Source organism: Giraffa tippelskirchi, chromosome 11, assembly GCF_054371585.1.
Source record: "Giraffa tippelskirchi isolate mGirTip1 chromosome 11, T2T-mGirTip1v1.2.pri, whole genome shotgun sequence".
Classification (NCBI taxonomy): Eukaryota; Metazoa; Chordata; class Mammalia; order Artiodactyla; family Giraffidae; genus Giraffa; species Giraffa tippelskirchi.
This window is the reverse complement of record NC_137285.1, coordinates 118,495,001-118,519,132: the sequence shown is the minus strand read 5'-3', so window position 1 is coordinate 118,519,132 and position 24,132 is coordinate 118,495,001. Positions and strand designations below refer to the sequence as shown.

Here is a 24,132-nt window from a genome sequence, read left to right as displayed (position 1 = left end):
GAGAGACCAAAATAGACCTCCTCTAGGTCCTACTCTCAGATGGGGCTTTCTGAGTGGTTCCTTAAATGGAGGCAGGTGGGGCAGCCACCCCGTCTGACTGTGAGACTTAGGGCCGGGTGGGAAATCAATTCTCAGGAGGGATGAGAAGCAGGCCCCGGCTCTAGAAAAATGCACACTTCCATGTGCTAAAAGCATTGTTGTGGGACATGAAAGAGAGAGAGGCAGTTCCTACGGCCACAGAGGCCAAGTGAGTGGCCAGGCCAGGGCTGAGCCCCGGCACGCAAAGGGTGAAGCTTTTAGGCGAGCAGCGGCCAGTGATCTCAGCTTCCCCCAGTCCTAATGCTTCTGAAAGGCTCTCTCCCACTCCCTGTAATTGGGCATCAGTAGTTAATGCAGTATTGACTGCATTACACGCTCCCGTGCCTCCCCTCGCTAATGCCAATTGCATCACCTTGTACAGTCACCGGCTTGCTTAGCCAATAGCCGTTAAAAGCAATCCAAATCATGAATCATATGGGAAACTTTTAGCAAGACACTGCCATCCAAGGAGACAATTTACAGTTGAGTTAATCTGGGTACATTAGCGAGACATGGATTCTGGACGACAGACCAATTTATGTTGTTTCCCTGTCCCCCCACCCCGCCTCCCGCATCCCAAGTTCTCCGCATGGGCAGATGAATGGAAGAGCAGGGAACAGACAGAAGCACCTGCTTTTTACCCTGGGCTCTGGGAGGGAGTTGGGGAAAGCCATGCTTACAGGCTCCCTGCCTCACTGAGTTTGGGCAGGAAGGGGACATAGCTGTACATGCTGCTAGGATTTTGTGATGCTTCGTTCCCCTGCATGAGGAGATGGCTGCAGCCCAGGCCAGACTGGTGGGTGCAGATGGAGACCCTTCTCTTCCAGGCACACGGTGGGTGCCAGGCCTGGTCCCCACCGTGCCAGTCTCACAAGGCCTTTACCAGCCCTCAGCAGAGAGCAGTGTCCACTTGGCTCCAACCTCCTGCTGATGGGTTGGGGTCTGTACTATGGAACAGCATCAGGGCCCACTACCTCCCTGCCTTTCCTCCAGGGCCAGGGAGGTCCTGGCCACACTCTGCTGGAAGAGGCTCCTAGGACACTCCGTGGTCCAGAGCATGACGAGATATTCTAGGAGGTCCTGCCGGTCAGTAGCCAAGCGTAGCTGAGAGCCTGCCCCCCTGGATCAACCAAGTCTGCTGTGGAGGCAGTAATCATAGTGGTCATTAACAATTGAAGATGCACTGTCTGGTCCTCCTCAGCCCAGCTCCAATCTCCTTAGGTGTTTTTAACTTATTAAAAATGCCCTAGGAATTAAGTCTGTCGTTTAGTTCCACTGCCTGCCTGCTGTTTCCTGCAGTCGTTCTGGCCCTCCTGCCGGGCCTATGCAGAGGCAGCTTTCACCCAGACCTGCCCTTCTGCAGCACACACGTGGGGCCACCCCTTGGGAATGGCCTCAGCATGCTCTCCTGCCTATTCCTTCACAACCTGAGGCTCTCCCTGTTTCTGGGGCTGCCTGGACCCTCTGTTGCCTGCCCCTGCTCTAGGGCCATTTCTCCAACAGCCTGAGAGCTAATCTGACTGTTCAGGGTTCAGGGCTATAGCTCCCCTTGGACCACAAACCTCCCCGGAAAGCCCACTGCCTGGTAATAGTCCAAGCACAGGTGCCAGGGGGAGAAAGGTGGGTTCCAGGAAAGTTGGAGCTGGGCTCCCTTTGCTGACAGGCAGGCCCCATGGCATGTAGAAAGGCAGGACCCTGAGTTCCAGTAAAGTGGAGCTGGCTAGGCCAAGAGCAAGCATCCAAATGAAAGCAATTAATCTTGAAACCCGAAGTTTAACCGTTTGCAAAACAGATCTTTCCTCTCTGTGGTGGCCCTTCACTGCTCGACCTAATGGATTACTTTATTAATAATGCACTGTGCTTAAAAGCAAAAAAAAAAAAAAAATTTTTTTTCTGACGATTCAATACTTCAGAAAGTCTCTTAAACCCGTTGCTACGGCAAAGCGATTGATATTTTATTATCTTTCAGAAGTGCAACATGAAAGCCCTGCAGCCCAGCAGAGCAAGAGCTTTGGTCCTCGGCAGCTGGCGGACCTGACTTCAACCAGAGGAGCCTGGGCCTCTTCCCACAAGATGCTGTCAGGTGGAGAAAAGGCATTGGGGGTGGTTAATAGGAGCCCGAGTTCCCTGCTGCAGCCAGACAAAGGGTGCAGTCCACAGCCGGGAGGAACACACTCCCCGGGGGCCGGGGGACCAGTGCTGCCACCCAGCCCAGACGGCCACCTGCTGGGAGAGCATTAAGTGTGAGGAAGGAATTAGGCAGTAGGTTTGGGGGGGTGGTGAGGATGTGAATGGGTCTAGAGCCTTTCTCCCTCCACCTAGCTGAAGGCACCACCTTCAAGGTTTCCTGGAACCAGGAGATGCTAGACTCCAACAGGGAATGGAGGGTGGATTTATGAGCAAAAAGGCTGCTTTTGAAAGACAGATCTAGGCTGAGCAGGACATGAATCAAATGGCTCCTCAGGACTTAAGCCAGTCTTCTTCCTTGTGCTGTGAGGGGTCCCAGAGCTCAGTGATCTCAGCACTACTGGGCACCACATCGTTAAGACTGGACAGGGTGGGGATCCTTAGGGCAGAGTCAGCTCTTCTCTACAGGTCTGGGGAACACTAAGGGAAACACATATACCAGGGGGGTAGGCAGGAGACTCGCTGAAATGACCTCCAGAGAACCATTTCTATTTAGGGCTCATCTAGAAACCTTTAATACACAGAGCCGAGGCATTCTGGGGTGCCTGCACAGAATACAAGACCCGAGGTGCTGGTGGCCGTGTTAACTTGTCAGCTGGAGGCCAGTCTTCCTGCCTGAGGCCACCTGTGTACAGGGCCTGGGTCTTCGGGATTTCTGGCTTGGGCCTAGGGAGTCAATGCCAAACAATCTGGGCTGAAGACAAACCCCAATTCCTACATGCTCCCCATGGCGGGAGCACCTCCAAACACCAAGGAAGGACCTGGCTGCCCTGGCTCCCCACTTTACCAAGAGGAAAAGCGAGGTCTCGAGATGGGCATGACTGGTCCGAGATAACACCGCGAGTCGATGAGAAAGGAGCTAAAGCAAGGACTCCTTCCTCCTTGTCTGGCCTCACTCCAGACCTCTCCTCCTTTCCAATGGGTACACACCTGCACCAGCCCAGCCCTCTAATGGCCCACCTGGGTCTCCAGGGGCAGGGCCTATAAAGAAAGAACAAGCACACAGCAAGCAGGGGTCTCACCCCAGCCAAACCCTGGCAAAGGGATTCTTTTGGCCAGAGCATTTAGTCCTCCTCCCTCTCTTTCTACACACATGCCCAGAAATGGGCTGACCAGCCACAGAGCTCCCCCACACGCCCCTCCTGGGCCAGATATTTTAAATGGCCCTTCCTGCCTGAGGTCTCGGAGGGTGGGAAGGGAGGCTGGGGGCACCAGCACACAGTGGCAGCAAAGAGAACATCCTGTGTGACCTTAAGTCACTTAACTTCCTATTTCCACCAAGTGACCATGTCGGGATCACCACCGACCTGGAGAACAGAGGCCACAGACCTCCACACTCACTGGGAGAGGTCAGCTGATGTCACCCTAAGAGGACTCCCGCTGACTCACAGAAAACCCCTCTTCTGCCTCACCAGTAGGAGAATGCAGGTAGTGGCCTGGGTGCTAACAATTACATTCATGTCTCCTGACAACACTAACCCACCAGATAACCCTCACCTCCAGGGCAGGAGGGCCTGGGCCAAGGCCAGGGAAGGGCCACTCTCCCGACCCCGAGGGCTACCCCTGGGTCACAGGACATCCACTGGTTTTATCCTCAGGGGGGCTGGATTCTCCGACCTCTCCTGCATATACCAGGACAATTACTGCGGGACACTCGCAGTCAGGAAGGCTCTGGGTATGTGAGACCAGCTGGTAGTGGCTTCTAGCCACCACGGGCCCCTCTGTTCTGACCTCTTAGGCGCAGTGAAGCTCTTGATCAGGGTGGGTCCTGGTGGCCCCGGCACGCGTGCTACTGGCCAGGAGCGGGACACTTTCTTCCTCTGGGCCAAACTCCTGCCTCCGAGCTCAAGAGCCCCCAGGGAGACAGTGGGCAGCACAGGAGGCGTCCCTTTATCTCACCGAGCTTTCGGGCAGCCGTCTCCCCGAGGGTCCGGCCGGCTTTCCCCCTGGCCTGCCAGGCACCCGGTGGCCACCTTCCTTCTGCGCGCCAGCCGGCCGCAAGCTCTGGAGTCCGATTTCCCGAAGCCACTGATTTGCTCGGCGCTCAGCGCCTCTCGGGTTACGCGTGCGGCGCGGGGTGATGGCTGCGGTGAGAGGAGCAGCCGCAAAGACGAAAGCTCTACGCGAACCGCCGCTGCGCCGAGATCGGAGGGCAGCCGGAGCCTCCACGCGGCCCCGCAGAGCATCACACGGCCAGAGCACAGCTCGATCGCCCGCGGTCCGGTCCGGCCTGACCCGGCCCTGGGGGCGCGCAGCCCAGAGCTCCCTTGCCTCCCCACCCCAGTCCCCAGCTCCCTGGGGACCGCCCGCCCCGCCAGCCCCGCACAGCCTGGCGTGTGCGCGCCCGTGTCCCGGCGTGTGTGTTCCCGCGCGCCGCGGCGGGGGCGCAGGGGCGCGGGGCGTCGGGACCCCCGCCCGCCACCTACCGTCCTCCTTGTCCAGCACCATCATCTCGGGCGCTCCGTGTCCAGCCGCAGCTCGACTCGGCCGGGAGAAGGGCGCCGACTCCGGGCGCGCTTCGGCGGGGCGGCCGGTCCTCGGGCAGCGAGCGGACTCTAATTACCCGCTTGTCCGGCTCTTAACCTAGATTGCACTCAGCTAGAATTACATTCAGGAGTGAAGCACTTCGCAGATACAAAAGCAGTCTCACCTACTTTTGTGCCTCAGAATTGCAAGGAACTACGAACTGCAATTTGGAGAGGGAAAGGGAGAGGGAGAGAGAAGGGGGAAGAGAGGATCAGAGCCGTTTCTTTGATTCTCACCTTCTAAATGGCTCAATTTGCCCAGTATAATCTGTCTTAATGTAATTGCATTTGATAGCTCATAACCCTGGCTCTGGCAACGACACAGCTTTCAGCCTCATAAAGTGTTTTCCCTTCGGATTTAATCTGAATCTCAATCTAAAATTATATTCAAAGAGATGGGGGAATCTCGGCGGCCGTCTCCCGCTGCCTTTCTCCCTCAATGTATGAGGTTTGCACTCCTGCTACTGAATAAATGCACACATTTCCCGAGGCCCCCCTCCCTCCCGAGTTAATGGGGAGTGGAGACGCGCGGCTGCCCGGCTCCGCAGCGCCACCTGGAGGCCTCTAGGCCTCAACTCAGCGCGTGGCTCTGCTCAGGACCCAGGGTCCTCATTCCCAATCACTGTCTGGTAGACCACTCCTGTCTGTCAGTCCCCTCAGCCTTGATTTTGGCCCCCTCCCACGAGGCACTCTGTCTCTGACCAGTACCCTCCCTTCCTACTTCCTCTGTCCGGGGTTCCTGGTTGCTTCCTGGATTGTTTGGCAAAGTTAACCCTCTGCAGGGCACAGATTTTCCCACTGTTGAGTCTTCCATCACCACCCTTACCCCAGCAGCCCCTCGGAAGAGCATCCTGATTTCACAGAGAATGAGATCCTGTCTCAACTTCTATCTGAGCAAGCACAGCATGGCCTTGAAGGTTATTATTTTCATTCCACAACTATTTATTGAGCACATATTATGCACCAAACTCTATTCTAAGGCAATGGGGATACTGCAATGAAAACAGATTCCTACTATTACAGAGCTGATGATTCTTGCTTAGTAATGCAGGAGGCAGGAAGGGAGACAGTGTTCATCTCCTCTCCTTCTGAACCCTGCTTCTCTCTGGGCACCCTGGGGCTGGTGCCCAGGCTGCCTTCTCCAGGAAGGCCACTCTTCAATATCAAGGGCTTTTTTTTTTTTTTCTTGACAGTACAGAGCTCCAGGATGGGATGGAAATCTTAACAGCTCTTCTCCAGACACATGTGCCAGAGGCTCGTCCCCTGCAGTCACTTCCAAGGACTAGATCCAGGCAAGGAGAAGGAAGCTGGAGTCCTTGGAGGGGCAAAGGGCCACCATGACTCCATCCCGTCTCTGCCTATTACCAATTGGGGACTTTTGCAAGTCATTTTCTCTCCCCGGGGCCTCAGTTTCCCTGTCTGTGAAGCGGGAGATGGCTCTGCTATCTCCAAATTTGCTGTGGGGATCAGATGAGACAATGCATATGAATGTGCTTTGTAAACTCTGGCACCCCAGACAATGGGGGGGTTGGTAGTGGGTACAAAGGAGATTTGAAGGCCAGGTCATGCCCTTTAAGCCCTAGGGGGCCCCAATGCGGGGTGCTTAACGGGAGGGGGAAGAGGAGAGGGGACAGTGCTGCAGCCCACCCTCCTCTACCCTAGGCAGGAAAGTCAAGCTTTGAGAAAACAGAAGAGAGGCTGCTTCTAATGAGATGCTTCATCCGCAGCTCAGAGAGTTTCGCTTTCCCCTTCATCTTGAATACTTAATCCTAATAGTCCTTGAGTATATTTGATGTTAAATATATCATTTTGCTCAGACTCACCATCCCTCAGGACTGCGAGCTTGATCTCTCCCCTGCCACTGCAGCTCAACTGTACCCTGAGGGTCTGAGGGAGGCTTTGGCACTGCTGCCGCCGGCACATTTAGTGCCAGCCCCTCACCCCAGACTGAGCTGGGGGCCTGACAGCGCAGCAAGCACTGGACCCGGCAGGCTGGCAAGTGGGAGCTTCTTTCTGTAGACACCTCTGTGCTACCTGGAGGTGTTCACTCTACAAGAGCTGTGGCCTTACTCCTGGCCTCCGGGACTGCTTCTCCTCACTCTCAGGGTCTGGCCCTGACCCACAAACCCGAACTTGATTAGCTGAGGCCACTTTCACACTCTCAGGTGTTGTGCTTGGGACTCTGTCCCAACATCAGCTCTCCCCAGCTCCCAAGATGCCCAATTAGCAGCCACACAGTTAGCAGCATCTCTTTCGGGAGTCAGGGGCCTTGCAAGCCCAACCCAGGGACTGGAGCAGGCCCGGGTTATAGAACAATGGACTGTAGAAGAGGCTGGGGTATGAGCAGGGAGTTGGTGCTGTGTGTGAAGGGCTGGCTGCCTTTGCCCACAGGCAGCTCCCTCTGCAGCCCCAGTGATGAGCACTGAGCTGCCACACTCATCTGGAGAAGGGCCTCCACAGAGGCCTTCTGGTGGACAGAGCTACCCAGCAACCCTTGGACACTTTGGGTGACTTTGAGCTCCCACCCAGGGCCTGCTGGGCTGACAAACCCAGGCAGGAGCCTGGCTCCTCCAGCAGCCTCCCTCTCAGCTTATGCTTAATTGTTGGGCAGGGAGGTAACTCCTGTGCCCAAGCTCACTCCCACCCAAGCTGCCTTCAGGTCCAGGGGCACGCCCACAACACCGGGATGGAATCCTCGTATCCCCTGGGGCTGGGGGTGGGGGGTATCTGCGCCTGACACATTCCACAGGTGATGAGCGTGTACTCTCACTGTAATACTGCCAAGAGTGCTCCAAAATGCCCTTGAAACGCCTCTGGGGACAGCAGAGGGAGGCCAGTTGCTCAGCCCCCTAGGTTACGGTGAGCAGAAAGGAGGTGAGCCTGGCTGCTTTACAAAGTTTTGGGCAGGTCCTAGCAGTTTGTCATTGCATCTGGCAGTAAAGTCCCAATGGAGGATTCCTGCACTGGGGTTGTGGGGGAGGGAGCTGGAGACTTGGTGCCCCGGGGGCCCAGAAGACCAGATATTCCAGAACTCCTCAGTGGGGCTTGTCACATGTGCCTTGGCCTGAGGGCCCGCTTCCAGCTCCAAGATGGAGTTACAAGCTGGCCTCACAGGTGACACTCAAATGGGGTACTTGGAGTGACAAAGGCCCGTTCCCAGTGGCCACCACAGTTGAGGGGACAGAGTGAATCTACAGACTTTGTGTACAATCAGAATGCCTGCTGGCCAAGTTCAGGTGCCCCACCATGCCCAGCCCCCTACTCCCACAAAGCAGCCCATGCATAGGGATTTGCAACCAGCTAGAGTGGCAAAGTACACAGTTGGCAAACTTTTCCTCTTTCAGTTTCTGGAAGCCCAGGACAGGCCTTCTAGGAAGCTGCAGTTGTAACTTGGCCTATGCAGAATCTGCACTCCAGAAAACAAGTCTCCCTGCCCCTTCAATAAAGGCCAACCCACCCCTGCACAACAGCCCAGAGAAGGTTGTGGATATAGGCTGTCGACCAGATGTCCTAGTTTGCCCTAGTTCTCTGGACTGAGGGGCTTCCAGGACCTGGGACTGTCAGTGATAAAACAGGGATGGTCCTGGACAAACCAGGACAGTTGATCACCCTATTGGGAGGTGGCAGGGTGGGACAAGGGACTAGCGGGGCCAGAGAGAAAGGCCAGGTACCCAGACCCCTCCCTGCAGACCAGCAGCTGCCTCCCAATCCCCAGTTTCCCAGCCTACTGCCTCAAGGCTTCATCTCCCGGGCACCAGAGAACTGCCCTAGCAACTGGGGATGCTCCATGGACCAGCAGAGCTATGAGTTCTCCTGAGAGACTGGCAGTTACAATGGGAAGGGTGTGAGCTGGACCCAGGGGTGGTTAGATTTTGTGAGAGTCAAGCTTCCTTATGCAACTAGGGTTGGGGTGGGTGGGTAAAGGGTCTTTAAGAAAAAGAATAGGAGATTTACTAAACAAAATTACAACGGAAGGGCTCTGAAGCTTAAAAGCTCATTCCTTCAAGGTGAATCCGCCTCTGCTATCTTGGATATACAGCCCATCCACATGCCCTAACCAGCAGTGCACCTCCCAACACTTTGGGCTGGGGGAACTGATCGGCGAGAGTCCTCCCCAGCCCGGCCAGGTGTGAAACCATGTCAGTCATCTCGCAGCTATGAAGTTCCGGACCGGAGGGACCCCAGGACGGTGCTGGTTGGACGGTACCCTCACCCCGGGGTTCTCTGGGCATCCTCCTGGGGGAGCCTTTCCGCAGCGGCGCAGAAGCGGGAACATGCAGATACCCAGTGGGGAGGCAGAGAGACTGGGGTCGGTGGGCACTGCGGGGAAGCCCACGGTGCGGATGGGAGAGGCGCTCCTTTGCCCGCGAGGCGGCAAGAGCCAGTGAGAAAGTTCCCAGCCCGAGCGTGCAGGGCTGCCGGGCTTGGCTGACCCGTGTGACTTCCTAATCCGGCTGAGGAGCCTCGGGCTGAGCCCAGCACTCCGACACGCACCCGCGCGCACCTCCACCGCCGGGCTTCCGGGGAGCCGGCCAAAGGCGGCCGGGGCCGGGCGCGGGGGACGCTGCCGCCGCCCTCGCCCTGCGCCCCGCGGGTCCCCGGGCACCTACCGTCCTCTTGGTCCAACACCATGGTCCCTGGCGGCTCCAGCCCGGCCCGGGCCGAGGACGCGGAGGGGCGGGCGGCTCGGACTCCGCCGTCGCCCGTCTGCGTTGCTCCCGCCGGCCCCCCGCGGGCTCCGCGCCCGGCGAGCGCGGCCGCGGACTGGGGCGGATCGACCGGCGCCCGGAGCTGAGCCCCACCGGCGAGGAGCTCCGGCGGGCGGGAGGGCGGGCCGGCCAGACCTGGGGGCGGGGCTGAGGCGGGGCTGGGGCTGGGGCGAGTCCGCCCGGCCTCGACAGCCGAGCCGAGCCGGCAGCCGCTGCCCGGGCCGGGCCGGAGCCGCCGGAGCCGCCGGAGCCACCGCCGCCGCCGCCGCCGTCGCCGCGCGCTCTTCTCTCCTCGCGGGCCGCGCTCGCTCAGCCGAGTGAAGAAGCCTGCGTTTCCCAGGGCCCCTCAGATTCCCCTGTGAATTAAATCAATTCATTATGTTCAGATCTGATTAGCGGCCCTTCCCCCCCTTTGAATCAATTATTCAATACACAAACATAATTGCTTGGGCCAGAGGTGCCCGCCATTAGCTTATTTAACTCCAAGGACACTAATTACCCGCAGGGCACGGGAACTTTTCTCATTAATTCTGACAAAACACAAAAGCACAGCCAGAGTGTGTGCATGTGAGGGACTCTGTGTGTGTGTGTGTGTGTGTGTGTGTGTGTGTGTGTGTGTGTGTGTGTGTGTGTGACCACATGCCAGAGTGAGGGCTGTGTGGGGTGGTGAGACACCGTGGGAGCTTCAGCTAGGACTTGGGGGAGGCGGAATGTGTGCGATTTCGGGTGGCAGTGTGTGGGGTGTCGTTTTGAGTCTTTGACCGTGTCCTTGTGAGTGTGACTCCCCATGTGTGACTGTGAGTGCATCGGGGTGAGTGTGGCTCTGGGGCTGGGGATGGTGGGCCAGTGTCTGAGACCCAGCACAGGAATGTGTGAGCTTGTGCACGTGCTTCTGTGTGTGGCTGTGAATGTGACTCCGTGGCTACTGTGGCCGGCGCCCCATCCCCTTTCATTTTGTCTAATTTTCTGGCCATTGCACACTGCAGGCTTAAAGCCACAAGGGCAAGTGCAGACCACAGAAGAAACGAATCAGGAGGCTGTTGGGGTCTGTGGAGCCAGGCTGAGAGAGTGTCCTCCTCACCCCATCACGGACTGGACGATGCTCCCCTTCCGCCTAGGTATAAACCCCAGGTTCCCATCATCTCCTTCTCCTGCCCTCTCACTGCACATCCCTATATTTCCATCCTCTCATTCTCCAGGTTTTATCCCAAAGCCCTCCCCAGCGCAGCTTGCCTCCTCCCATTTCCACAAGTGTCTGATACCTAGGCGCACCCCCCACTCCCACTCCACAAACCCTAGTTCTTTGCCTCCTGTTTGTAAGGCTAAACAGAGGGTGTGCCTATGGTTGACCAACTTCTCCACATTTTACCTCCCAGGAAATCTCTATTGAGAGAGAGCCAGTGAGAGAGCCCACAGAGGCAGGGACACAGAGGGTAATTGATTCCCCCAAATTAGGTTTCTGCTTTCTAAAGACCAGTATTGTTCCTGTTCTCAATGTGCACAGAGGTATTGAAGATTTCCTTTTTGTTTCCTCGGGCAATGAATGAGCTTAATCCATTTGGCTTTATAAATCAGGAAACTAATATTCGCTCCTTCCATAGCAGCTTTTTAAAAAATTTAATTGGTGGAGGAGGCACAGTTTGTCACCCTTATGCTGTCTCCAAGCCCCCACTTATCAAAACACATTCTGATTGAGGGGTGGAGAGAGGGCTAGGGGAGGGGAAGGGAGGGTTCATCCTGATTCCTGCTGCCCTCCTCCATCCTCGCACATTGACCCACATAGTTCGTATGGGGCAAAGTTTGTGAAATGAGTGAATTAATTATACTCAATTCAGTGAAGAAAAGGGGGCTGTTCAGAGGTGCCCTTCAGAATGACCTCCCAAGTCTGCTGCTCTCATCTTCCACAAGCACCGGACATAGCCACGCAGTGACCAAGTTTGGCAAATCCTCCTCACCATCCAGCACAAGCTGCTAGAGTCATCTTCCGGGTGCCAAGAGCTGACCCTACTGCTCTCCTGCTCAAAAAGTTTCCGTGGTTCCCCTTTGTCCACAAGACCAAGCCCTAACTGCTTCTCAGATCATTTTAGGCCCTTCACTAGATCTGGGGAAGCCTTTGTAACCACCACTGCCCTTCGCTTCAATTTAATTGCTATCTATTGACCTCCAACAACAGCCTCACACTCCTGCCCCTCTGGATTGCTTTGCTGTAATTCAACACACCCTGCAGGTTCTTACTCTAGTGATTCTTCTCATGGCATCCTTTTGCTTAGGAAGCCCTTGCCCACCTCTCAAAATCGTCTAAGGAAACATCTCCCCTGTGTTCCTCTAAGTGAGTGTCTCTGTGTGAAGTCTGGACTTCTGAGTGGTACTTGCCTTACTCCACTGAAGCCTGGAGAATAAGGTCAGTCCCTAAGGGCACAGTTTCAGCTCTCTCTTGGAGTGGGAGGACAGATACCATATGAAGAGTCTACACTGGGTCACTGGAGAAAATGGGAGCTGCAGAGGCAGGGGAGGAATTCAGATACAAAAATGGAGGCTCAGAAGGTGAGAACCTTAGGTACATCTTTTTGTTCCGCCCAGAACCTCAGATGGAAAGGGACCAGAACCCAGGGGCATGCTTCCTATGAATCCAATATTTTGATCTCCATGCTGTTTAGTTCTCTGTGTTGCTAGACACAGTCACTGTCTAGACTGGTGCTGGCTATTCCTGGCACTAGGGCTTCTGGCCAAGAGGGCAAGAGGGGGCTGAAATTCTGCCCTCTCTCTGCGCTCCAAGCCATGTGCCTGACATAGGCTGCACCTGCCAAAAGAGAGTACTTTTTGCTAATTTGCAGAAAAGCACTGTATGGACCAGCATGGCCCTGCAATTGGGTTATCTGCTTGGCCAGATCTGACACTTGAGTCCAGCCCAAGGGGTTGAGCACCCAGCTTCACCGCCCCCACCCTCACTTAAACTGAGGGCCTGGGTGAGCTCTTTGAAGACCAGCCTCATGGTTTTCATCGTGGAAGAGAACATTAGAGCTTCACCATGATGAATGGTCAGGGAAACTGAAACAGATGCCCAGCCCCATCTCTGAATGTATATGGGCCTCAAGCACTAGTGAAGGACACTGTCCTGAGATTCTGACATGGACAGACGTACTATAAGGATCAAGGTCCCCAGTGGGGACCACGCTGGAGGAGAGACAATGAGGGTCCTGAGAGGAAATCCCCATGGGGGTCTAGACTGAGTAGCAAAGCCTAGAGTTTGGAAGGGCAACAGTTCCAGGTATGGTGCAAAGCTGGGCCTGGCCCACTTCTGCCCAGCGTTCCAATGAGAAGAGGGCAGTAATGCAGATGAGGAAGCAGGTCACTAAGAGTCCTACAGCTCTACTATCAAAGCCTCCTCTAAAACAGCTGGTTACCAGAAATGATGGGTAACTGCAGAGAGGGACAAAAGCACCTGCGTCAGCAGCTCAGTGGCATGGGTGGAAGCACGTGCATGCAGTGGATGACAAGATGGCGAGAGTATCAGGGAGCAACCCTAATTATATGGGAGGCATCTGTATCCCTAGCCTATCAGCTCTACCTCCCAACCCTGGGAATGTTAGAGAGAAAACGGCTTTATCCAGAACCCAAAATCTGATGGTGTCCAGAGGGCACCTGAATTACATGTGTAAACATCCCTAGAAGGTCTTACACCTTTTTGGAGAGGAGGACCTAGAAGAGAGGAATCAGAATTTGGAGCTGATTGTTATAAATGTGTGAGATCTGGTACCTGACATATATACGGCCTCCACGTTCCAACCTATTTTAGCTATGTGACTGGCATGAAGGGAGAGGCTGTGGGAGCGAGAATGGGCCAGAATAGCCCCCACAGCCAGCCTTGCCTGGGGGGGCAGTGGAGCTCAGCCAGAGACGCAAAGGGCATCATCAATGTCATCAACATCAGGCCAACCAAAGGCTTTGCTCCCACTGCCCCTCACTGCCCGGAAGGTCTCCTGAAGCCACACGTGTTCTCCCACACTCTCTTTGTCTTCTTGTCTCCCCAGCTGTCTGATCCATTCCCCTGCTCCACTGCAGTGTCAGTAGATGATGTCACTTCCTACCTTAAGAGATGAGATGTGTCAGACAGAAAGGCCCAGGTCCTCCTGCCCCAGGTCTGTGCTCCTACCATCACTTTCCACATCTGCAACAGGTACCTGGTCACGCATACCTTCCCTCTTAGAGAACACGACCTTCTTCCTGCTGGGCCCTATCTCTCAGCATGTGCTCTGGTCCACCAGCTACCACTGGTCAAAGGGGCCCATTGGTTCTTCCCCTGGTTCTTTGACCTCCTGGTTCTGCTGGACCTTTCACCACAGCAGGCAGACAAACTCTGGTGTCTCACCTAAAACAAGTAAACAAAGGAGTTCTTTGGACCTCACATCTGCCTTGAGACCCTTTACCATCTATTCCCTTTGTTGTCACACTTCCTCACCAGCCACTCTCTCCTCCTCCACAGCTATCTGGCTTTAGCCTCCACAAGGCTTGCCAAGGTCACCAGTGACTTTTATGTCACTAAAAGACTATGTTCAGGCCTCACCATACCTCTCAGAATTTAAAGCCTATAATCCCTTCTGTCTTGAACATGTTTCTTCCTCAGACAGACACATTCTCTGAGTTTTCCTTCTACCCTGTGGACATTGCTGTTAGTCTTCATGTATTGCCAACTTTTCTCCTTTCATCAGCTGTTAACTGTGGCATCCCCCAGGACCAGGTCCCAGGCGTCTCTGAACACCTTCCCCACCCGGAGGTGCCATCTAGGGTTGTTGGTGTGTGTGGCCCTTGCTCAGGATTCTCCCTCTGAGTTCTGCTCTGGTATTTCTACTTACCCCCTTGACATCTCCCATTGAATGTTTCATCCCATTGGATGTTTCCAATTGGATATATATAAATTTAAAAGCCAAATTGAGCTCATGATTTTCTTCCCAAATCTTTCTTTATCTTGTTTCAGTAAACCAACCACTCAATTCTTAATACCAGAAATCTAGAAGTAAAGCAGAATTTCAACCAAGCTAGCAAAAGCAACAACAACAACAAAGGTGTGTGTGTGGAGGGGGGGGAGAAACAACAAGTATGTGGAATAAGGTGGAACAAGTAAAGCTAAGTATGTCGATATATTACACTACCTGCGGAGAGGCTGAATTTCCCTATCAAAAAACAGATTGTCTGAGTAATTTAAAGCATAAAATAGAGCCACATGCTGTTTACAAGAAATATTCTCAAAACAAGGTGACAAAGAAGACTGAAAATAAAGCAATGAGCAAAGATACACCAAGTAAATGCAATCAGAGAAAGAGTAGGAACAGCAATATTAATATAAATAAGACTAATTTCAAGGCCAGAAGTATATACTGCTTGGCAACTAAGAAACACTCTTTTAAATTACTACTGGATCAAAAATAAAGTCAAAACTGAAATTACAAACCACCTAGTAATGAAAAAGAGAATAGCATACCATACAGAATTTATAAGACACAGCTGTATTCAGAGGAAAAAATATAGCCATATATGTTTTTTGTTTGTTTTTTTAAAAATATATTTACTATAGATATAACAGAATTTTTAAAAAATAGTTGCATAGTAAGTGCTTTTAACAATGAAACAAAGACTAAAAAAATCTTAACTAAGTATTTAATTTAAGAAATTAGACAGAGAACAAACTAAGCCCAAAGAAAATAAATGAAATTGACAAAGTTATAAAAATCAGAAACTAACACAACAGAAAATAAATAATAGAAAAATAATTAAAAGAAAACCCAACCCTGGTTCTCTGAAAAAGCCAACAAAATTGATAAACTTTTCCAGGCAACCTTAGTTAAGAAAAGCAAGAAAGCAAAAACATACCATATTAGATATAAGAAAAGAGTCATATCACAGGTACAGAAAAGGTTAAAGAATTATAACAATAATGTACATAAGCCTATGAAAACAAATATGAAAACCTAGAGGAAATACTTTCCAGGCAAAGTAGAAAATTATCAAAATTGAGCATAGAAGTTGAAATCTTGAATAGGCCAATAAACAGAAGTTGTTGTTGTTGTTGTTTTTAATGAAAACTCTGCTATTAAAACATTACAAGATACCATGTGCATGCATGCTCGGTTGCTTCAGTCATGTCCAACTCTTTGCGATTCTATGGACTGTACCCCACCAGGCTCCTCTGTACATGGGGAGTCTCCAGGCCAGAATACTGGAGTGGGCTGCCTTGCCCTCCTCCAGGGGATCTTCCCGACCCAGGGATTGAATCCAGACATTGCAGGCAGATTCTTTACTGTCTGAGCCACCAGGGGAGCCCAAGAATACTGGAGTGGGTAGCCTATCCCTTCTCCAGGGGAATTTTCCCAACCCAGGAAGTGAACTGATGTTTCCTGCACCAGGCAAGAATATTAGAATTGACTGCCTTGTCTTCCTCCAGGGCATCTTCCCAAGCTGGGGAACAAACTCGTGTCTGCTTGCATCTGTTGCATTGCAGGCATATTCTTTACCCACTGAGTCACCTGGGAAGCCCACAAGATACTGTATGATCCAGCAATTCCTCTCCTGGGAATATACACCAAAGAATTGAAAGCAAGGTCTTAAAGAGGTATTTGTAAACCCCTGGTCATAGAATCATTATTCACAATAGCCCAAAGGGGGAAGCAACTCAAGTATTCATCAGTGGATGAATAGATATATATATGATGGAGTATTATTTGGCCTTAAAAAGGAAGGAAATTCTGACTAATGCTACAACTTGGATGAAACTTGAGGACATTATGCTAAGTAAAAAAAGACCATTACGGGAAGACCAGTACTGCATGATTTCACTCATAAGAGGTACCTGCTGCTGCTGCTGCTGCTGCTAAGTCGCTTCAGTCATGTCCAACTCTGTGCGACTCCATAGACGGCAGCCCACCAGGCTCCTCTGTCCCTGGGATTCTCCAGGCAAGAATACTGGAGTGGGTTGCCATTTCCTTCTCCAATGCATGCATGCATGCCAAGTCACTTCAGTCATGTCCGACTCTATGCTACCCTATGGACAGCAGCCCACCAGGCTCCTCTCTCCAAGGGATTCTCTAGGCAAGAATACTGGAGTGGGTTGCCATTTCTGTCTCCGAAGAGGTACCTAGAACAGTCAAATTCTTAGAGACAGAAAGTAGAATTGTGGCTGTCAGAGGCTAAGGGAAGGGGAAAACAGTGAGTTTTTGTTTAATGGGTATAGAGTTTCAGTTTTGCAAGATAAGAGTTCTGGAGATAGAGTTTCAGTTTTGCAAAATAAAAAAAGTTCTGGGGATTGGCTATATAACAATGTAAATGTACTTACCTTTAATGACCTGTACACTTAAAAATGGATGAGATGGTGAATTTTGTTATGTGTATTTTACGATAATTAAGAATAAAATAAAAATATTACAAGCCACAGATTATAGCAAAAATGAGTTTTATATAACCTTTAAAAACAGATGATTTTTAATGTTACCTAAATTATTTCCAGACAAGAGAATAATTTGGAAATATTACTGGTTTGTTTTATTTGCTAGCATCTTCTTAATTCCCCAAACTTATAAAGATTGAATTAAAAAAGAAAGAAAAAATTACAGACCAGTTTCAATGAGTGCAAGATCTAAAATAAGATATTAGCTACTAGATATGGGAAAAGTATCAAAAATTTACACCATACATAGGAGAGTTTATCATCAAAAACAGATTCTGCATCAAGAAATTTATCAATATAAATCCAGTACATCAACCAATGAAAGGATCAAAATATGACTATAGTAATGGATGCAAAAAATCATTTCATAACTTTCAGCAAATATTGCTAATAAAATACAAGCAAAGCAAAAAAAAGAAGAAAAATATTGCAATTTGATAAAGACTATCTATCAAAACTCAATAACAAATATATGACATTCAGAAGCTCTTGCCAGAAATTGGCAAGAACATCTCTTGCCAAGATTCTCATTACCATCACTAATATTCAACATTTTTTGGAGATTTTAATTAATTCAATAAGACAAAAATAAACTAATTGGAATAAATAGCTGATTTTTTTTAAATGACAAACATGTTTGTTTACAAATGATGTGATTGTATTTCAAGAAATTCCAACAAAGTTTAGTTTAGAAGTTACTAGAATTGGATAATTGGAAAGGTGGCTAAATAAAAGGTAAAGGAAAATCTATAGTTTTTTTCTCAATGCAATGACATTAGAAATGTAAATGACAAAAAAATTCATTTGCAATAGTGACAAAACAGCAAAATACTAAGGGATAATTTTAAAACAACAATCGCAAAGGTAAAGTTCTTTGGATAAAGTTATGAAATCATATTGAAGGACATATAACAAGATCTGAACATATAGAAAGGTAGCCATGTTTCAAAGAAAAGACTTATTCTCATAAAAATAATTCATTTCCCACTCTTGACAAGTCAGCCTTTTGGAATTCCCTTGTGGCTCAGCTGGTAAAGAATCTGCCTGCAATGCAGGAGACCTGGGTTCGATCCCTGAGTTGGGAAGATCCCCTGGAGAAGGGAAAGGCTATCCACTCCGGTATTCTGGTCTGGAGAATTCCATGGACTGTATAGTCCATTGGGTCGCAAAGAGTTGGACACAACTGAGTGACTTTCACTTCACTTCACTTTCAATGCAATTTCTATCAGAATCTCAAATTTAAAAGTATTTTGGAAATGTAAAAAAATTAATTTGAATTTTATTTGAAAAATAAGCATCTGAGTCTAGTTAAGAAAACATGAAAAGAAAGACTAGTTGACAAGAACTTGCATTATTAGATAATAAAAGATATTACAAAGCCACCATGATCTGAACAGCACAGGATAAGCTAGGAAGTGGTAAATAGATCAGAGGAACAAAGAGCCAATACACAGATCCAAATTAGAAAATAATTTAATATATGATAAAGTTTCATTTCAGTTCATCAGACAAAACAATGAATAGATCGAACTGAATAGATAGTTTTCTGAAGAAGATATACAAATAAGCCATTAAGCCACCTGAAAAGATGTTCATCACTATTGGAAATGCACATCAAACCACAATAATATACCACTTCACATCCACTAGGAAGCTAAAATCATAAAGTCAGATAATAACTCTGTTATTATCTGACTTTATGATTGAGTTATTATCACCGACTCGATGGACATGGGTTTGTGTAGACTCCGGGAGTTGGTGATGGACAGAGAGGCCTGGCGTGCTGCAATTCATGGGGTCGCAAAGAGTCGGACACGACTGAGTGACTGAACTGAACTGAACTGAACTGAACTCACATCCACTAGGAAGCTAAAATCATAAAGTCAGATAATAACAAATGTTGGTGAAGATGTGGAGAAATTGGAACCCCTAACTGCTGGTGGGAATGTGAAATGGTGCAGCCACTTTGGAAAACAACCTGGTAATTCCTCAAAAGGTAAATATAGAATCACAATATGACCCATTAATTCTACTTCTAGGTATGTGGACAAGAGAACTGAAAACATATCTGCACCAAAAATTTGTACACTGATGTTGAAAGCAGCGTTATTTATAATAGCCAAAAGGTGGGGAAAAAACAAATGGCCATCAACTGACAAAGGGTATTATTGGGCCATAAAAAGGAATGAAATACTGATACATGCCACAAAGTGAATAAGCCTCAGAATGTGATGCTGTGTGAAAAAAGGCAGTCACTAAAGTCTACATATTATATGATTCCATCTATAGAAATGTCAAGAATAGGCAAGTCTATAGAGATAGAAAACAGATGAGTGGTTGCAAGGGGAGTAACAAGCTAGCACCTAAAAGGTTGTTGTTGTTATTTATTTGCTAAGTTGTGTCTGACTCTTTGCAACCCCATGGACTGTAGCCCTCCAGGCTCCTCTGTCCTTCACTATCTCCTGGAATTTGCTCAAATTCATGCCCACTGAGTAGATGATGCTATCGAACCATCTCATCCTCTACTTAAAAGATACAAGGTTTCTTTTTGAGATAATGAAAGGTTCTAAAATTGACTGTGGTGATTCATCTATCTAAGAATATATTAAAATACATTAAATTCTATGCTTTAAATGGGTAAATTGTATGGTATGTGAATTATATCTCAATAAAGTTATTTTTTAAAATGGTGCTGTCATAAATGGGCCAAAGAACTAAACAGACATTTCTTCAAAGAAGACATACAGATGGCTAACAAACACATGAAAAGATGCTCAACGTCACTCATTATCAGAGAAATGCAAATCAAAACCACAATGAGGTACCATCTCATGCCGGTCAGAATGACTGCTATCAAAAAGTCTACAAACAATAAATTCTGGAGAGGGTGTGGAGAAAAGGGAACCCTCTTTCACTGTTGGTGGGAATGCAAACTAGTACAGCCACTATGGAGAACAGTGTGGAGATTCCTTAAAAAACTGGAAACAGAACTGCCGTACGACCCACCAATCCCACTGCTGGGAATACACATGGAGGAAACCAGAATTGAAAGAGACACGTGTACCCCAATGTTCATCACAGAACTGTTTACAACAGCTAGGATGTGGAAGCAACCTAGATATCCATTGGCAAATGAATGGATAAGAAAGCTATGGTATATACACAATGGAATATTACTCAGCTATTAAAAAGAATGCATTTGAATCAGTTCTAATGAGGTGGCTGAAACTGGAACCTATTATACAGAGTGAAGTAAGTCAGAAAGAAAAACACCAATACAGTATACTAACACATACATATGGAATTTAGAAAGATGGTAACAATGACCCTATTACGAGACAGCAAAAGAGACACAGATGTAAAGAACGGACTTTTGGACTCTGTGGGAGAAGGCGAGGGTGGGATGATTTGAGGGATAGCATTGACACATGTATATTACCATATGTGAAAAAGATCACCAGTCCAGGTTCAATGCATGAGACAGGGTGCTCAGGGCTGGTGCACTGAGATGACCCTGAGGGGTGGGCTGGGGAGGGAGGTAGAAGGGGGATTCAGGACAGGGGACACATGTACACTCATGGCTGATTCGTGTCAATGTATGGCAAAAACCACTACAATATTATAAAGTAATTAGCCTCCAATTAAAGTAAATAAATTAATTTACAAAAAAATGGTACTGTCATAATTGGTTATCTATCTGAAAGAAAAAAAATGATATCCCTACCCACCCCCCATAAAGATTATATTCCAAATGGGTTAGAGATTTTAACATAAAAATGAACCAGTGAAAATATTACAAAAATTTAAAGGAAAATAGAATAGATTTGGATAATGAAATTATGAATAAATTTAGTGGGATATACCTGTAAGAGTAACAGAAAAAGATAGATATTATACTAGAGTTGATTTTTAAAACTTTGATGGTAGAAGGTACCATAAACAGAGAAAAAGACAAATGATTTACCAGAAATCTGCAAAATATAAAACAGTAAAAGGGAAAATATGTCACATATACAAAGAGTTTCTATAAATTGTAAAGGAAAAGACAAATGCCCAAAAGAGAAATGGAAATAGGGTATGAACTAGTCATTGTGAGAGAAGACCTAGATGGCCAATAAAATGCTTACCCTAATTATCAGCTGGGAAAATGCAAATTAAAATGAAATAAGTTTTCATTACTTTAATTCATCAGATTGGAAAAAAATTAAGAGTAAAATGTTCAGGTCTGCTAAAAATCTGAGAAAATGATGCTCTCATTTGTTGCTGAGCAAGTAATCTGGCACAATCTATTACAATTTGGGGCAAGCAACCTGGTGCTATTGATTAAAATTAGAAATGCAGATGCCTTTTGACCTAGAAATTCTCCTTCTGGAAAGTATCTTATGGAGGAAAATCACCCGTATTTAAGGATAACCTAATAATTTCAGCATTGTTTGTGGTGGCAGGAAGCCACCTGCTACATATCAATGTCACTCAGTGATCAAACAAATTGTCGTACAGCCCAGCTGTAGAACACCATGAAGCTGTTAAAATATGAGTTAGACCAACAGCTACAGAATTGCAAAGGATATCTGTGATGTACTGTTAAGGGAGAAAAGTAGGTTGCAGAGTAAGTAGCAAGTAATATCCCATTTAAAAGAAAACCTCTCTCCCCTTAGATGAACACAAAGGAAAGATGTGCAAGGCTGCTCCTGTTCCAGCTGTCAGCAGGGTGGCCTTAGCAGGTAAGAGCAGAAGATGAGCGTTAAGGGGAAAGTATTACCTTTCTTCATTATATACTTTTAGAATCTTTTTATTATTTATAATGAATAAGTAATTTGTAATTTAAAAAATTTAGAAATAAATTGGAGTCATATTTAACACTCTCTCCAATCACATAGTCACCACTACTGTCCTAGTCCAAGTGACCATTACCTTTTCCATGCTGCTACTCCAAGAGCAGCATGAAATTTCAACATTCAAAAAACTAAGATTTTGGCATCCAGTCCCATCACTTCATGACAAATAGATGGGGAAACAATGAAAACAGTGACAGACTTTATTTTCTTGGTCTCTAAAGTCACTTCAGATGGTGACTGCAGCCATGAAATTAAGACATTTGCCCCTTGGAAGAAAAGCTATGACAAATCTAGACAGTGTATTAAAAAGCAGAGACATCACTTTGCCAACAAAGGTCCATATAGTCAAAGCTATGGTTTTCCCAGTAGTCATGTATGGATGTGAGAGTTGGACCGTCAAGAAGGCTGAGTGCTGAAGAATTGATGCTTTCAAACTGTGGTGCTGGAGAAGATTCTTGAGAGTCCCTTGGACAGCAAGTAGATCAAATCAGTCAATCCTAAGGGAAATCAACCCTGAATATTAATTGGAAGGATGGATGCTGAAGCTGAAGCTCCAATATTTTGGCTACCTGATGAGAAGAGCTGACTCATTGGAAAAGACCCTGATGCTGGGAAAGATTGAGGGCAGGAGGAGAAGGGAATGACAGAGGATGAGATGGTTGGATGGCATCGCCGACTCAATGGACATGAGTTTGAGCAAACTCAGGGAGATAGTGAACGACAGGAAAGCCTAGCCTGCTGCAGTCCATAAAGTCGCAAAGAGTCCTACGTGACTGAGCAACTGAACAACAAAACTCCAAGAGCATCCTGTTAGAATACCTGCATCCACCCTGAGGCCCACTAATCCAGCCTCCATACTCCATAGGCTGCCGGGACATATTATAAAAATGCAAATCAGATTTTGTCAACCAACCGTCAAAGCTGTAATGGCTCCCCATTACTCTCTGCAGAAAGCCCCCATCTCTGCCTGTCCCTTGACTCTACACAAATAGGCTCTCCTAGAGCATCTCCCATCATGGACATCTACCACTGCCCCCACCAACACCCATTGCCTTTGTCACCACCTGAACCACTGCCTGCCACAGGGCCCTCAGACTTGCTCTTTCTTCTCCATGAAATGTTCTTCATTTGGACCACCTCTGGCTCACACTGTGAGTCTGGGATTTAATGTCCCTCCCTTCATCAGTGTGGCCTCTCCCCTGCAGACTAGGTTAGATCTCCGTTACAGTCTGGCAGAGCCCTCTCTGCTTTTCTTTTCCTCCATAGCTCTTATCACAACCATCTAGTTAATTACATATAGTTATTTGTATAGTGATTTGTGTGATGGGGATAAAAGAAAAACTAGTAAGCTGCAAGTGTTTGCATCTTCTCTTCCAGCTTCCTGCTTTGGGGGAGAAATGGGTCAGACAAGAAGGCCTTGGGGTTCTAACTCAACTCTGAGATTCTGAACTTGCCCTTGCCCTCCACACACTCACCACCCAATGCTCAGTTGGGAGAATTTGTCTGTTCAAATATTTCCATCCACTCTCTTATTTATCTAGCCAGCTGGCTTGTTCTGAAAATTGGTGATGACAGAGCCTCTATATTGCTGGGGAGTTTGCAGCCTTCCTCAGCAGTTAGAATGAGGCACACCTGGAGGATGGGTCTCTCCTAATGGCCGAATGGCTTTCTTCTGCACCTCCCACCCCTGAGAGACCCTCACTATGGGGGCTCTTGGAGCCCCGATGTCCCCTCTGGGGTCACAGCCACTCCAGTAACCAAACTCCAGCCTGACCTGCAGCCTCAGAATCCCAACCTCAGTTCCAGTCAGAATCCCCAGTGCTCATCCTGCGTGATTAGGGTCCTCTCTCCCTCTCCCACCTTCCTAATCACCTGTCCACCGAGGTCTGGAGTCCTGGAGTGGTCCTGGGCTGGGTCTCCCAGGCTGGGTGTTCCCACATGCTCCGGGGGCTGATGCCGGTTCTAGAGCTTTGTAGACTCCCAACCGACTGGCCCATAGGGCTGGGCACGGTGATTCACTCCCAGAGAACAGACCGTCTCCCGACAAGCTCACAGAGTGCACACACCCACGTGCAGGTGGTCCCCTTGGAGCTACAACTGCATGTCCCAACAGTACACACATCATAGAAGCCGTCCTTATGCTGCAGGCAGGGGCCAAGGCATGTGGCGCTGGTTGGGGAGCATTCCTGGTCTGCTTCCTCCAGGTTCTAGCTAGTGGGATCCTTCTGTCCCATCCCTACCCCAAGATCAAAGGTTCTTCCTCATGCCCCACCAGCTCCCAAATGATGCAAGTTTGGAGAAAAACCCAGCCCCCTGGGAGCACATAGTCCTCCATGGCTGCTGCTACCCAGGACCTG

General features: G+C 48.7%; 1 protein-coding gene across 2 annotated transcripts in view; it reads right to left on the bottom strand.

Annotated features, from left to right (window-relative positions):
- The window catches only part of LMO1 (LIM domain only 1), a 41,899-nt gene extending 32,095 nt beyond the window's left edge, over positions 1 to 9,804 (bottom strand). The window contains exons 1-2 of one of the 2 annotated variants that reach the window (XM_081540813.1): positions 9,401 to 9,784; positions 4,692 to 4,951 (exon numbers count right to left, since the gene is read on the bottom strand). In XM_081540813.1, the coding sequence (XP_081396939.1) occupies positions 4,692 to 4,716 (25 nt within the window). In that variant the 5' untranslated portion in view covers positions 4,717 to 4,951; positions 9,401 to 9,784. Of the gene's footprint in view, positions 1 to 4,691; positions 4,952 to 9,400 lie in introns of both variants that reach the window. The other variant, XM_081540814.1, reaches the window with a different exon arrangement.
- Between the last annotated feature and the right edge of the window lie 14,328 nt (positions 9,805 to 24,132).